Source organism: Strix aluco, chromosome 1, assembly GCF_031877795.1.
Source record: "Strix aluco isolate bStrAlu1 chromosome 1, bStrAlu1.hap1, whole genome shotgun sequence".
NCBI lineage: Eukaryota > Metazoa > Chordata > Aves > Strigiformes > Strigidae > Strix > Strix aluco.
Window position 1 is genome coordinate 52314175 of NC_133931.1, and position 15973 is coordinate 52330147.

The following is a 15973-nucleotide window of genomic DNA, read 5'->3' on the forward strand; positions in this document are numbered from 1 at the left end:
GGCAGATGACAGGGACTGAAAAGGAGGACTCACTAGTGAACCAGTGACTCAGCATGCCATTTGACCTTTTGAAAATTTCCACCAAAAAAACCCTGTGATTACTCTTTTCTTAGCTTAGGCAGAGCACAATTTGAAGTAATAGTCCCCTTTTCTGCTATGACTCTATTCTCTTTCCCCAGTCCTTATTTCCCCTGGTGATTTCAGCATCCTGAATGTTCACAAAAATAATTATTTCTCCAACTATTTAACAACATCTGCTGGCTCAGTAAAGCAGACTCAGCAGCAGAGAGATATTTTCTGGCTCGGCAGGGTTAGTCTGACTCTGTGTTATCCTGCCTCTCCAGTGATGGAATTTTCTGCAAAAGTGCATGGCTAAAAAATGAAATAGGGGAAGACAGATGGAAAGCTGATCTTCTTTCTGTTAGCCTAAGTTCTTAAAAAGAAGCCTGAGTGTGTGGGGCTTTGACCTGTAAACTTGCATACAGAAGATGTATTTCTTGACCATCCTACTCAGGAGGAGCAGAGAGCTGCGGCCCTTTGGGCTCCTCATTTCTGACTGCCTCCCAAGTAGTTTGATTCTTGTTGCACTTAAAGGGTATGCCATGACAGCATGTCTGGTCAGAAAAATAGTTAAATTATTTTCCATCTCTTCTTTCATTCTGTATCTCTGGGTGTACCATCTCCCTTGAAGCTTGGTTCCCTGATGGAGAGGACTGACCTGCCTGGCTGGCCTCTCTCTGACAGAGAGGGGAATGGTCCAGCTACCAGCACTGCAGAGACAGCTGCCCACCCTCCCTGCCCTGCTGCAGCACCACACACACTGCTAACGCCCTCTTGGGGAGAGTGAAGTCAAACTTTTCAACTGGGGTCACTAACAGCTGTAAGATTTCCCTCCCTACCCCGAAAAAGGTCAGGATGAAGTCTCATTCTCCCTGAAACCAACAGCAGTTATTGGTGGGACCAGCATTTCAAGCCTCAGCCTCACTAGAAAGCACTTGGTAGCCTCATATTGCTCTCCCCCCACCAAAAAAAAAGGGCCTGGGTGCTCATAGTGGAAGCAGGCAGTGATCAGTTCTCAACTTGCTCTAGTCCTCCAGCTCCAGTCCTCCATCTAACATCAGGAGAAAAGCCAAGCAGCACTGAGACTAAATCAAAATTGTCTGCAATAAACTAGACTCAATGGTAGCACGGCTGATGAATTTTATGTTACTCAGACATAGGCTCACAGCATTTCAGATACTCCGTGTTATCCCAGGCACCAGACTAGCAGGTACAGCAGCCCAGCACAAGACTCACAGGTGACCTTCATCATTCTGGAGCACCACTGGGATAACACACCTAAAAAGACAGTACAGGCTTCTCTTTGGGCACCTGAATTCCTCTCCTCACTCCCTTCATATGCACGTTTCAGAATTGAGTGGGTTTTTGATAGTCACCTGCAAGGAAAGAAACAAGTCCAGAATGCTGCATCTTTGTTTACTCAAAAAAAGCATCTTACATTGTGGGGGGGAGGAATAAGAATTATTATTTTGAATTTTTTTCATTCTCTATCTGATTAAATTCCTCTATTCCAAATCAGTGGCTACATGGATGTTCACCTGCAACAGCTTCACACTCAATCCTGATCTACACTAAAGGCCTCACAGGCTGCTCCAGCAATGTGTAAGGGCTGCAACCGTTTATGGCAAAGTGCCATAAAGAGGCTCTCACAGGACTCCCAGTCCAGAATGATTTAAGGCTGGAGTTAATGCCTAGTCAAAAAACCCAGCAGCACAGAGCTGCTATCTCACATGTTGTTTTCTCCTCCACAACTACTACTTTCCGCTCTTCCTTCTCCTGCTGCAGGCAAGGTTTGAGGAGCAGAGGTGGTAGGTTCTTTAAAGGACATTTTCTCTGCTTTTGGTTGTAGGTGAGCTCTTTACGAAAGGCTCACAAAATTCATTCCTTTTTTGTGTGGTTTTGAATATGCTGATAACTCACAGTAGAAACAGAAAATGAACATCTCTGTGAGGTTTAGAGCAAGGATCAGGACAGACAAACAGAATTCCTTTAAGGTGGTACCTAAGGCAGGCAAATCCATTTCCCTTTGTTTAATGTAGTGAGGTTAATTCAGGAAGTGGGTTTGGCTAGTTGAACCATGCTCTTATAAATCCATGCAAAAGCTTAGCTTGGTGCATATATGTTGTGCAGAGAGGCTTTCAGCATGCAGTGGTTTAAGAAAAGAAGTCTATGACAAACAGAATACTTTACCCGTTATCAGAAGGGCAGAAGATGGATGGACAGAGCAGACAAGAGATACACTAGACAGACAGATAAGTTGGTGGAAAGAATTAGTTTGTCTAAGGAGGTCTGTCCTCTGCTTTCTGAGATTCAGAGATGAAACCTATCTGACTCATGCTGTTATTCAACTTTAACAAGAGAGAAAACATCCAGTGTTTGACTTCATGGGCCAGTAACAACTCAATTTTCTTCCAAGTTTCTAAATCGTTTATGGTCATCAAAAGAACAGTAAAATTCCATGGAGACAGATACAGAACATGCACCTTTTCCTATAAAATAATTAACCTAAAAACATGTGAGAATGGACACAAAGTGTGTACGACAGTCAGATGACTACAATGGGCATACAAAGAAATATTTAGTTTCTTCTAACCTTCAACCGTGTCACAAAGTGTTTCGCAACAGTAAGCTCTGAGGCAGGGTTCCCAAGGAGGATCTCAAAACGATACTGCAGACCTAACTTGTCTCTTACTTCTTGTAACCTCTCCTTGGCCAGCATGGCTAGCTGCACAGACGGCACCCTAATGACAAGCATGTGGCCGCAGCCATTCTTATCCTTTCCTGGAGAAGTGATAAGGTCATCCATTATGCTGAGCGTTTCGGGTGTGCTGTGATCTCTTAGTGAGGCCATGGTGGTGAGAGCCATCAGAGCCTGGGAATACTGCTGAATGAGAAGGTAGCAGCGAATCACCATGCTGTGCAGCCGGGGGTACCTTTGAGGAGATACAGTTCTGCGTTAGCACGTGCAAATCACAGTAATGTCTGAAAATTAGCCAAAAACCAGGACTGTGTGGTAAAGGAGTGCCTAATTTTTCCAGTAGTGCTCAAAGAATGAAGCCTTCAATTTTCATGGACAATAATTTTGCACAAAATCTAACTGTGTTTCAAGTAAATTAATACGACATGGTCCAAATGCAGAAGATGAAGAGCCAAGTCCTGTGCTCAAGCAGCAGGATTTATAAACTTGTGTTACCCTCATCTGGGCCAAAATATAAGCTAAAGATCTTTAACCTGATGGACACAAGGATCATCTCAGATCTGGTTCACTCCAAGAGCACAGGCTAATAATTGCTTTGCTGTCCACAAGTTTTTTCTTCTATGAACTTGGAGGACCATTGCTGTTTCAAGTCGTTTGCAGGAGAAGTACTTCATAATTTCAGATCTCTTAACTTCCCACCAGAAAGTTAGACTTACCAATAGGGATTGCTGGCTCTGAGCCAAATTTGAACTGCCATTTTGCCTTTTAACTTACATAGCCAATGTTTCTTTTTCTCTTATAACAGCTACATGCAGTGACAACAGATATGAGCTCACAAAGTAAAATGCTAAGGAAAAAAGAATTTAAAACCTATTCAAGCAAAAAAGCACTCCATTTCTAGACATTCCCCACCAGTTCACTCAACACCATAATACAGAAAAAAACTACGCTATTATGCCTTGAGTCTTGCACCACAGAAGTCCAAATGACTAAAACAACTACAAGTTCCAAACTTCTCTGGTCTCTTTCTTGAGTAATTTAATAGATGATATGGGATCCACTCGAATAAAATTTTGTGTCTGTCCTTAAAGAGTAGGTACAGTAGCTCGCTGTGTATACCATAAGCCAGTCATTAAATCAATAAATATTTTAAAACACTTTTTACTCTTCCTTCCATAAAAGTACCCACTGCACTTTTGCTACTAAACCAAATGGAACCTTTCTTCTAATATCAAAATATCTGCACTGTTTTCAGGCTTGCAAGCTTGTATGGGCCACCCATCCAGATGGAATAACTCAGTTTCTTGAAAATAGAGGCTGAATTGATAAACTGTGATGCAAAAGCATATCCTGGCTCCAAGGTAAAGGTTCATCTCCCATCAGTTTCTAGTCTTATCCTAACCTCCTGTTAGGGTAGTATTTGCACATGCATTAATCCTCCTTCATCCTTTTCCCCATCCACATTTTAAGAACAGAAAGAGAGCAATGGTGACCACTATCTCTTTCATTGGACTTGACCAGAAAGACTATGAAAAGCCTAAAGAACTGACATTTAAAGATTAACTCACCTTATTATTATTTATAACATTCATTACTTACATATTTGTATATAGTAAGTATTAATGATTAATGATGTACTTTATTAATTTATGTTGCTAATTTAACACACTTGATATTGTATTTTATTTAGTAAATATAGATACATTTACAATTATTATATTGACTTAAAGAAAATAGGAAAAAACGGTACTGAAGACAGAACAATCCAATGAAAACCATAGCTTGAACTGTTATAAGGGATCTGTCCTGCTCATATGATTAACTCCACATTGCTGGAAACGACAGTATTGCTTTCATTCCTGTAATGTGCATATTTAATGATATCATGGGTATTTGCTATGAAAGCAGCTTGTTCAAGCAGCTGCAGGGTACTAACAAGCCACTTTCAGGCTCTGAGCTGCAGGACCCAAAACCATAGTCAATGAATGAAATAACCATAGTCAATGAATGAAATAACAAAAATGATGCTTTTGAAATGACATCACTCACCTGGGCCACCACTGACAAGACTGTTGGCAGTCTCAGCAAGAGAGACACCAGAAGTGGTGATGTTATTAAACCTCTGGTACCTCCTTAGCTTAGGGGGGGGCTGAGCCAAAAAAAGAGAGCAGCATAGCTGAGCCTGGACTGCCGCTGAATGTGCCTAATCTCTACTATGTACAAATGAAGGATATCCCCTCCTTCTTCTACACCACTAAATTTGTTACAAAAATAAAAATTGCATATACTTCACAGATTCCAAAATCAACATGAAAGGTCACCATGTTTTCATCCCCCTGTGATGGGGCTCATAAATATAACTGTATCCTTAAGATCCCAGTTAAGCAGAATCCCAAGCTTCCATGTTTTCCAAATTTACCTTTCTAAAAGTGTGTTGACCATTTTTTCAAAGGTTTCATCACATCTCAAAAGGGGACTTGTGACTCCCCATTGGAGGGATTTGCTGTATTCATTCAAACCAAAGTACAGCTTGTCTTCACTTGCTGCGTCATCCTGTTCCATACAGAGATAGCAAAAACATAAAGAAAATTGGATCCAAATTTAATTTCTTTTGCCATTTAAAAAATAAGTGGAAAGTATCTTCCAAAGCAAAGTATCCTTTCTTTTCATTCATTCTCCCTCAGTGATGCTATTTGTTTGTTTCAAAGAATACAATAAAATGTAAATCATTTTTTACTTAACTTACTATTTGTCTAGAGCTAGAAATGACAGACGTATGTCCTTGCAAATTTTTTAATATATCTCCTACCCGTGTTTTCAGGGGGTTTCTAGAATCCTGCTAATTATTTTCTGACTCCCTATCTCTGACTTTATATCTACTGTTATCTCATTTCTATTTAAAACAGAACCTGAAAACAGAAGGATTATTAATTTCCAAAATTCATATTGATTGTCAGATTCTACACATCTCTAATTGCAATCAGAAACTAATAATTTCTTTGCTGGAATGTATGTCTGCAGACAGCAATCAGAATGGAAGAATATTTGCTGCCTCAAATTTCATGAGGCCTTTGCTGGAAGCACAGCACGGTCTCCAGTGCATTTACATCACCAGTAAACAAACACTAGTAATGTAATTAAACACATACAGACTCCCCTTTTTTGTGGATTATTTTTTTCATCAGAAGACTGAAAGAGGCTGAGTTTCTACTTTTGAGAAACAAAAAATTGTCTAGACCATTTTACAGGTCACCACACTGGTTTATGTTAACAATCAACCAAAAAGCAAACTTTGAATATTCATTCAGTCCCTCATTTCCACTATTCTGTTTAACTACTTTTTACAGCTACCACTTCAAGACACTTTACAGACACCAATGGAGAAAAGGATATTTTTAAAGCTGGTTTAGTCAAAACGTCCTCAGAATCAGCTGGCTGAAATGGTGAAAAACGCTAAAGGAGCAGAATGTCAAACAGACCTTTCCCACCTCTTCTCTGCACAATGACAGCATCTACTACACCGTAACTTGTTAACCTAGCACACAACTTTTATTAGTACCAGAGAAGTAATGAAGAGATTTGACAGGCCATGCGACATGTAACTTACAGTCAAAAGTCAGACTGCTTGAAAATGGAAAGCCAGCTCCAGAGCTTTATGGAATGTCCATATAGCTTTGTCTGACTAGAGCATAGAAAGTAATTTCTCATACTACATGACTGGACGTGTAGTTCCTGGGCCTAAATGTCAATGCTACCTCTGCCATCAGCATCCCAGGGCTATGTATCTGGAGCCTGAGAGAACAAATTCCAGGAGAGAAAGAGCTCCCTTCTAACAATTTTCTTTAATACACATCTGCTTGATTCCTTTAGGTGTGAAGTCCACATTAAAATACACAGTTAAAGTTAACAATTAAACACTTACCACAGTGTCAAATTGTATCCAATGTACCTCATTGCTAGAGCTGATCCTGGACTGCTGCGTTTGCAAGGCATAAGGAAAAGAGCTGACCTGAAGAACAAGGAGGTTGAATGCTTCAAGGACCTCTCTGCAATTAATAACTCTATCAGCCAGACCATGACTAGGCTCACCATGTGACAGGGAACTTGAAATGGCACTGCAGAAATAAGAATGCAAAGAATTGCCTTACTGACATCCTGAGATTCAACAGATTACTCTCTTCCTGCAGAAAAATCCCAAATGACCATGGCACTGAGAATCACAGCTCAAAAATCTCTTTGGAAGGGGGAAAGATGTCAAAACCATTTGAGTGTTCTCTGTGGGTAGACTCAGGCAACAGGGGAAAAAAAATAAATAAAGGATCAAAATCTGTTGACAGTGAGAAGGTGAATTAGTGTGCCAATTTAAAAGAACATCAGATGGAGGAAACCAAAAATAAGCCAAAGCTGATGAAATCCCTCTCACTGAGAAACACTGTTCCATGAGCTGTGGGGATGGGCTATAGTAACAATTTTACAAAATCCAGTGGATTTTCCAGCCTGAAACAACACATTTCCAAAAGTCTGGGGAACCTGAAAGTCTACGGATGTTCTGATTTCCAGCTCCTGGAATTCCCTTTACCCCCAGGATATATTCAGGAATTCCAAATTCAGAGTACAGCAAAGACAGTAACAAAAATGTGATGGGGAGGATAAAGTAGAAAGAATGTTGCTTTTATCTATTTTCAGCTGTCCTTCAAGGAAAGTATTTTGTTTATTATTATCTCTGAATAACATAAAATGAATCCCACAACCTTATGCACCATGTTTAAATCACATTAAGATTATTCTCCTCAGTTTACTCATGGAACAGGAGCAGAATAATTAGCTTTATTTCTTTCTTTCTTCTTCCATAGTAAAGTTGTGATTCACTGTGAAGAAATGCTTCTGAACATGTGCGTATGTGTTGTTGTGTTTAGACCTAATGCTGGAAAAATCCAATACAGCTGTTTTTTAAATCCTTTTCTTAGAGCAGCTAGGGCATTTTTCAGACGATGCAGTTAAATGTCTGTAAGCCTTCTCATACTACAAACAGCACTATCATCAAGGATAAAAACATAAATTAAAACAACTGGCTTGTGAACATGGGAGAGAATTGAGTAGAGAAAAAGGAGGGTAATAGGAAAAAAAGACAAGAACAACAAAGAAAGTTGCAAAATGCAGCGCTTCTTCCTGGCCTTCAGTACCATAGCACATACTGGTAACAGTCAGTCTTGTTAAGGATCCAATAATCTGAAACTAGTCTCACCTATCTTCAACTTAATCAGAATTAGTTAACAAATACCATGAGCAAGCAAAAAAGATTATTCCTGATTTTGAGGCACAAAATGGTTTAGGCCTAGAGAAAGCATAGGATGTCTAAGATGTAAGTCTTTTGAAAAACCTAACTGAAAGATACTGGGAGAGGATGGTTTTCCTTTGGTAGATTGAAACAGCTACCTTGTTAAATCCACGTGGGCATTGTCATGAACCAGCACAAACAGTGTATAGGGATTCTGCTTCACTCTTCTCATGAAAACTTCAAACTTTGTTTGAATCTCATTGTCTAGCCGAACCACGTATTTCTCGGCCCTCTGATAAGCTGTGCCATTGTCTTCTAGGCCCAAGTCCACAAGGACACCTGTCAGAAAGAAGAATACAACAAACACCTTTTCCTTTGAGTGCATCCAAAAACGAAGTGCCAACAGTAGGTTGCCACTTGTCCACCAGTATCAGGACTTAGACAAATCACTGATAGACCCTAGTAAGAAGATGTTACCCGAATGCATTTTCTCTCACAATGGAGCCCAAAATGTGCTTCCTGGCTTCTGGATTTCCTCCAAAAAGTACCTGAAGACCTTTCAAAGACTTCTCACATTACCAAAAGTAAAAAAAAACCCTTCAGACCTCCACAAAATTTTCCAGCTCAGTGCTCAGTTGGCTGTGCTCCATGATCCTAGGCCAAACTTGTCCACATTTAGGTAATATATTAATCCTGCTTGAGTCAGAAAAAGTTATCCTGACCTTTCCTTTGCAAAAAATCATAGATTTATATAAAAACTGACACTCACTAATATCGTATGTTTTTTTTCATGCCCTGCTTCAATGTTACTGTCAATACAACACTCTCTAGCAGTCTTTGTAATGATCAATTGCCATCATATTCACAAAGTATGCATGATGTAATGTATATAGCTTTGAACACCATTTGAATTAAAGTAGCAATAAGCCACTGCAAAATGTGGGTCAACTATGTATTTGCCAGGATCTTAATGATTTTAAAAAATTATTATAAAAATAAATTAAAAAAACATTCATTTGAATAAAATAAATGTGAAACCCTGTTAAGAGATATCAGAAAAGCTCTGGTTTAGTGTAGCAGCAAGTTAGGTAAATAAAATGTCTGAAGAAATAAGGAATGGAACAAAAAACCCCATAAAGTTATGTTAGAAAGGAAAAGAAACCCATACTTCAAGTAATCTATTTTATTATCTTCATTTTACTAGTAAAATAGTGCAGAGAAAAAAAACAGAGATGGACCACAACACTGAGCAATATCGGCATATCTGCAACCAAAAAGTGTGGGACTGTTTAGTTCAGAACAGAAAATAAGAGGGGAAAAAGCCAACAGCTACCCAAAACCACTCATAGATGCATTACAGCAGAAGCTCATATTCATGTTCTTCAGATGCAAAGACAAGGAATTACTAGATAAAGCTGAAGGCAGGAAAAAGAAAATGTTCTGCTGACAAAAAAAAAATCCTAAATGCACAACTATCCTAAGGACTTCATTACTCCAGGTATCAGAGTTCAAGAGTTAAAAAGGACCAAACATCTGTATGGATAGTACTTAGTTCTATTAGACAGTAATTTTCTCCACAGAGAATCACTTATGCTTTTCTGGATACACGTCAGTCACTAACAGAGTGGACAACAGAGGGAGTTATCTCAAGTGAGACATATTCCATAACCTGTCCACTAAAGCTTTCTTGTTCCTCTTGAAGCATTTGGTACCTGCCACAGTCAGACACAGGATCCCCCACAAGAAAACTCACCATCTGAATCAGCATGGCAATTATTGTCTGCCAATGTGCATGTGTTACTCAGGCATTTATCTACTTAATAAGTGAGCTTCCTGCTCATACATCTGTGCTAATACATATGAGAGCATATGCACAAATATGTACCTGAACAAATGGCACTAACAGGTCTAGGGGATGAAAGATCTGAAGTGGATGAGCATTTGCTCACCCCCTCCCTCTCTTGACAGCTGAATGCTTCTCCAGGTCATACATCACTCCGACCTGCATGAATATGGCAATTTCTTTTGCCACTTACATGGCACAGCTTGGGCCCAGTTTATGAAAGGAAGATATTCAGAATTCATCAATGATATCAACTAATGGAGATAATATTGGACATGCAAAATACATGTTGAAGCAATTTCTCCATTTATACCAGATATGATGTAATAACATCACATACTTGGGTTTAACACTCTCTTTTCCCTCCCCTCCCTTTTACCTGATTGTCGAATCCGTTGAAGCGTCTGCTGCACCAGAACTTCTGAACGGGGAACTATAACGATGAAGTCTACTTTGCTGAAGTGGCCCAGATCCAGGCTCTGATTGCCACTGTCTGCAATAGCACAAACCTGGGACAAGAGCTTTCTGGCAACTGTAAGCTGTGGCTGGTAAATTTGGAAGGTATCAACATCCAAATCTAGAGTGTGTTTGTTTGAAAAAGAAAACAAAACACAACAAGAAACATGTTTACTTTCCCACCCCCCCAATAAGCATGACCCTCCAAATAGCCTACCCTCTATTACAAGAAAAAAAGTCATTATCACCAGAATAAATCTCAACACTCTAGAGAGCTGGTGTCACATCCCACCCAGATGAGGGATACAAGTGATTTAGATTCTCAGAAATGGGTACAGATTACAAATGTCAACTTCCTTTTTTTGATCAAAATATGATCAAAACATATCAGACCTCAAGTACAGCACTGCCCATTTTTTAAATGCGCTAGGTTTTTTGAGGATTTTTCGCAGTGCAACCCAAGGAAGCCTCAATGCTAATGTAGTGAAATGCATTCTGTTAAATGAGCCAACACGTACATAATATGCATGCACGTATACGTATTAAAAATATATATATAATGTGTATATATATAAAAAAATGTGTGTGCCTGTGTGTATATACATATACACACATAGCTCTGATCTCCTCCTGAAACTTGCACTGCTTCAGGAACACCCCTTCCTCACTCCTGCTGCGAGAACCAGCCATGGGTGTTGAGGCTGCTGAGTGCTGAGGTTGCTGTGCTCAGGGCACAATGGCATGAGTGCCCGCACACCTATTATTCTGAGGAAACTAAGCCTGCATTGGTGACCTTGCCAAAAAGACTCTAACAGGACGGCAGGTCAGTTTGGAGTTCATTTGTACATCAGCTCTCCTCTGAAGTACTGAGCCCCGCTCTAAGTCAGCACTGAGATAGCCGTATGTCTATATACTGACTAATAGTAATTACTGAGAGCAGCCCTGCAGAGGAGGACTTGGGGGTACTGGTGGATGAAAAGCTCAACATGAGCTGGTAACGTGCACTCGCAGGCCAGAAAGCCAACTGTATCTGCGGCTGCATCAAGAGAAGTGTGGCCAGCAGGTTGAGGGAGGGATTCTTCCCCTCTTCTCTACTCTTGTGAAACCCCACCTGGAGTCCTGTGTCCAGCTCTGGAGCCCCCAGCATAAGAAAGACATGGACCTGCTTAAGCAGGTCCAGAGGAAGCCACAAAGATGGTCAGGGGGCTGGAGCACCTCCCCTATGAGGACAGGCTGAGAGAGTTGGGGTTGTTCAGCCTGGAGAAGAGAAGGCTCTGGGGAGACTTTATAGTGGCCTTCCAGTACTTAAAGGGGGCCTACAGGAAAGATGGGGACAAACTTCTTAGTAGGGCCTGTTGTGATAGGACAAGGGGTAAAGATTTTAAACTAGAAGAGGGTAGATTCAGACTAGATATAAGGGAGAAATTTTTTACAATGAGAGTGGTGAGGCACTGGAACAGGTTGTCCAGAGAAGTTGGGGATGCCCCCTCCCTGGAAACATTCCAGGCCAGGTTGGATGGGGCTCTGAGCAACCTGATCTAGTTGAAAAAGTCCCTGCTCATTGCAGGGGGGTTTGGACTAGATCACCTTTAAAGATGCCTTCCAACCCAAACTATTCTATGATTCTATGATACACTGCACAGGGAAGATGGGCAACATGCCTAGGCAATAAATCTCAAGTACTGGGGTGGGGGGGAGCATTTATTTGTTTGGAGGTTTCTTGATTTTAAACAAAATTTTAGTCTCATATTTATTTGAACTTAATAAAGAGAACTGTGGGATTGGAGTTTTGCTTTCTATAGGCACGTACCAGAGCATTCATGTTTCCTCAAATAAAAATATGTTCCTTTACTTCAGTATTTCCAGTAGGTAAATTCTATGCCCAACAATCCATGTTTCACTAGCCCCTGCATATTTTCTACTTGCAGATTACCAAATTAAATCCTGTAATGCCATTGCAGTTTTTGTTTATGTCAGTTTTTCTACTACAAATTAAATTCTGATTAATGGACTGCTTATCATAAAAATTACCTAAGGAAAATTTCTTAAAAAAGAAAAGAAAAAATCCAAACCTACTGCGAAATTAATACACAAGAACTATTGTTGCTTTCTAAAGTAATAAGCCACTTCATAAAATCTTGCAATTTAAATGAAAATTGGAAGGTGTTTGGGGCAAAAATCCGGTATGTTACTTTTATATAGACACATTTGTGTTTGCGTGTGTGCACTTATCTCCTGCTCAGACCTGCCTCAGTGTTTATTTCTGTAGATCTACTACAGGACAATGGTCCCCTCTCACTGCCTAGGAGACTTACCTCTCCTTTTTTTTTTTAATTCAGGCAGATTCCCAGTAGCTTCAATCATTGTACAGCCATATTTTAAAGACAGAACTAGCTCAGAATAATTGTTTGAGAAAACATGAAGGTTTAAGAAAGGACCGCTGCGCATCATTACATAGTAAGAACAAAAAAAAAATAACAGAATCAAAAGATCATTCTTCCTTCAAATTAATCCTGTGAGGAAGCTCAAGACTTGTTGTTCTGGGGGTGCCAGAACAAAGTATCTGGCAGCCTTCCTAATGGGATCTCCTGATCCATGTGGAGACTATAAACCACCTTGCTTTCATTCAGATCTAACACTGGGATGATACATTTAAGCTAAATACCATAAATCATGAGCATACCTTTCTATCACAGTGAAAAACCTTTACCGGAGGTTGAATTTGCTTTGATACTAGACCTAAAAGAATCTCAGTGTTCACAACAGATGAGTGCATCTTTTACCATTACCGTCATATGAAAAGGAAAGTATGGTTAGAAGTCTAAATAATGAAAGAATTCCAAAAATGGAAAATGACAATTAGCATTTCTAGGCAGGCAATCCCAGCTCATCTTTTGCACCTAGGTATCTCATCACATTACATGGAATAAGACACATCTCAAATAAGAAAATTATACATTACACTTGCTTAGCATTTTCAGTCCCAGATCTTAAAATACTTTCTCTCAAAGCTTAAGCCTCAGAGCACAAGTCTGTAGTACATATTATTACCATTTTACATGTGGAAAGTGAGGAATATCGAAGTTAAGAAACAGGAAGACACCTGGGGAGTTCAGAATGAGAACACAGTTCTCTGCCTTACGCCCAAGGTTACATTCCTTTTCTAGGTGCAAAAGGGTGAGATGAGTCCACGCTGCCAACGTTACAAAGGAACATCTTCTCTACTCTGCCTAGTGCATAACAGAAGATCCCATATTTTAGCTAAGGAATTATAAAACACAGGGGAAAAAAGTTGCTGAAGGTTACTACAGAGATTTTCTGTCTGAGACATTCAGCTGGCAGTATTAATATCTGAAAGCTGGCACACTGATGGCAGCTGTGCCCTCAGACTCTTCTGAGACACATGCATTTTGACATTTAACAAACTACTCACTTATTTCACAGCTTGCATGTAAAAAAAGCTACCTGGTTCTTGCGTAGAAACCATGGCGATTGCCTCCTGAGATGACACACACTCGCTAACATCTCCATTAAAAGGAATAATGACACTTTCCCCTCGCTGCTGTAGCATTTTCTCCAGCAGCTTGTCCAAATCATCACCTATATAAGAATTAGCAACACCAAATTATCTGGAAGCTGTTTCAGACAAATGATGTAGAACATTACATACACACATGTTCTCACATAGCTGATGTCGAATCTCTGAAGGGGCAGTGGACTGGAGATATATGGAAGAGAGGGAGGGGGAATATTCTTCTCTTTTATTTACTGATTTGCCAGTTGAATGAATTCCAAGAAAAGAAAGCACAGCTGAATAATATCAGCTCTGTGCCTTTACAGCTTGCGGTGACATCTGATGATTACAAAGAAACACACACTGTAAAACATCAAAAACCTGTGCTAAAAGCACAAACAAGAAAAGACTCATGCACTTATGGGTGCCCTGCCGTCACATTCAGCAGTATAAACAGTGTTAAAAATGTGTTGCCACAGGATGAGTAACTCGCAGTGCACGGGTGAAGGAGATGAGCGCTCCTTCACATACAGTGAATGGAGAGAAGGAAAGAATGCCTCTTGGTGAAGAGGGCAGAGCTGTGTTTGTGTGAGCTTTAAACGCTGAACAGGAGACACACCGACCCAAAAGAAATTACTGTCTTGGCTAGAACTTCTGTTTCTTAGGATCACTCACCTAGAGATGTATTTTTGAAATGTGATGCCAGGAAACTAACTTTCCCTGTGATGAGCTCGTAACTGATCTCTTTTAAAAATTCACTGGTGGTGAGCATGCTTTCTGCAAGTGCCCTAGATTGATATTGACCTGGAGAAAAGGGGAGAAAAAAGTGAGAGCAATCTTTAATACAGTGCACTATCAACATAACCTTTTCATCCTAGAAGTGTGAGGCATGCTGATCTTCAGTCATGGATCTCTCCACTACTCAGTAGACTGGGAGAGCAGTCTCAAATCTATTTTGCTAGTGACAGGAGAATCAGTTATATCGGTTTAGCACATCCTTTGCAAGCTGTTGCCCATAGTTTTGCACACTTGGGTGATGAATGATATGAAAAATAAGTATTTGTACCTAGATGGGATGGAGGATTCTGTGTAAATATGAAAAAGTAATTATCCCTAGTGTGAAAAAAAGTAAAAAATTGACATTACTGATTTATCTGCCTACAAAGGAAAGATGACTAGTCAAAATTCACTTCCATCCAGACACACTCATGCACGCACCAATGAGAAATCTGAAAATCAACATGGTAAAAAGGATAAAAAGGATGTTCTGTTTTACAGTGGTCTGCAGAAGACTGTGGTCAATCCAATATTGCCATGTAAAATAGCACAGCTGTTACAGAAAGCAGAGAAAGACAAACCAACTATTTCGTCACTAGGTCACTTCTAAGGTAGCCACACAAACAATAAATTCTCAGGCCTCTCAAGAAGTATTAATGACTAGCATACAGCTATTTTTCTAGATCCTCATGGATATCAGTACTCCAGGTCTTGATAGAGGAATAGTAAATCGTGACATTGCAGTGTAACAATGCAAAGGAGAGTAAAAAGAACAAAAGGTATTTAAAAGCTGGACCAACGACTCAAGAAAATTAATTCAGCAAAATTGCATTGGTATTTGAAGCATACTGCAAATATACTCACCTAGGACTACTACGCAGAATTCATTTCCTCTTATCTTTGATGCACAAATGGCAACTACATAATCTGGTAGCTTTTGCTGATGTTTCATTTCATTGAGAGACCTCAAGGTCTCTGAGATGCCCTCTGCCAGCGAATTCTGGGTAACAACCACATGCACGAGGTCCCGGGACACGCTGGCGATTAACCTAGCAAGCCAAGGGAGTTGACCTGGTGACACAGAGATACACTGTGCACTCATTTGCAAGGATCGCTCTCTGAGAGTAAACTCCTGCATAGCTTTCAACATGATCTGCTCAAATTCTTCCCTCAGGGGTATCTGGTCAGGACCTACATTGAAAGCAAACAGAAGAACAGTATCTCGTATCAAAATGTTATTGAACCGGGAATAATCATGTCTGTCTTGATCTGACAAGCTCCTTCACCATATTTTTTACTTTTACAAAACCCACTTGCTACTCAGTGGATATCTACCCACATGGCTTA

General features: G+C 40.0%; 1 protein-coding gene across 2 annotated transcripts in view; it reads right to left on the reverse strand.

Annotated features, from left to right (window-relative positions):
• The window catches only part of GREB1L (GREB1 like retinoic acid receptor coactivator), a 145753-nt gene that overhangs the window by 21652 nt on the left and 108128 nt on the right, over positions 1-15973 (reverse strand). For both annotated transcript variants that reach the window (XM_074821019.1, XM_074821027.1), the window contains 8 exons: positions 15491-15817; positions 14525-14653; positions 13801-13935; positions 10259-10456; positions 8195-8375; positions 6681-6873; positions 5178-5311; positions 2654-2993 (listed from right to left, as the gene is read on the reverse strand). In XM_074821019.1, coding sequence (XP_074677120.1) covers positions 2654-2993; positions 5178-5311; positions 6681-6873; positions 8195-8375; positions 10259-10456; positions 13801-13935; positions 14525-14653; positions 15491-15817 — 1637 coding nt within the window. The remainder of the gene's footprint in view (positions 1-2653; positions 2994-5177; positions 5312-6680; positions 6874-8194; positions 8376-10258; positions 10457-13800; positions 13936-14524; positions 14654-15490; positions 15818-15973) is intronic.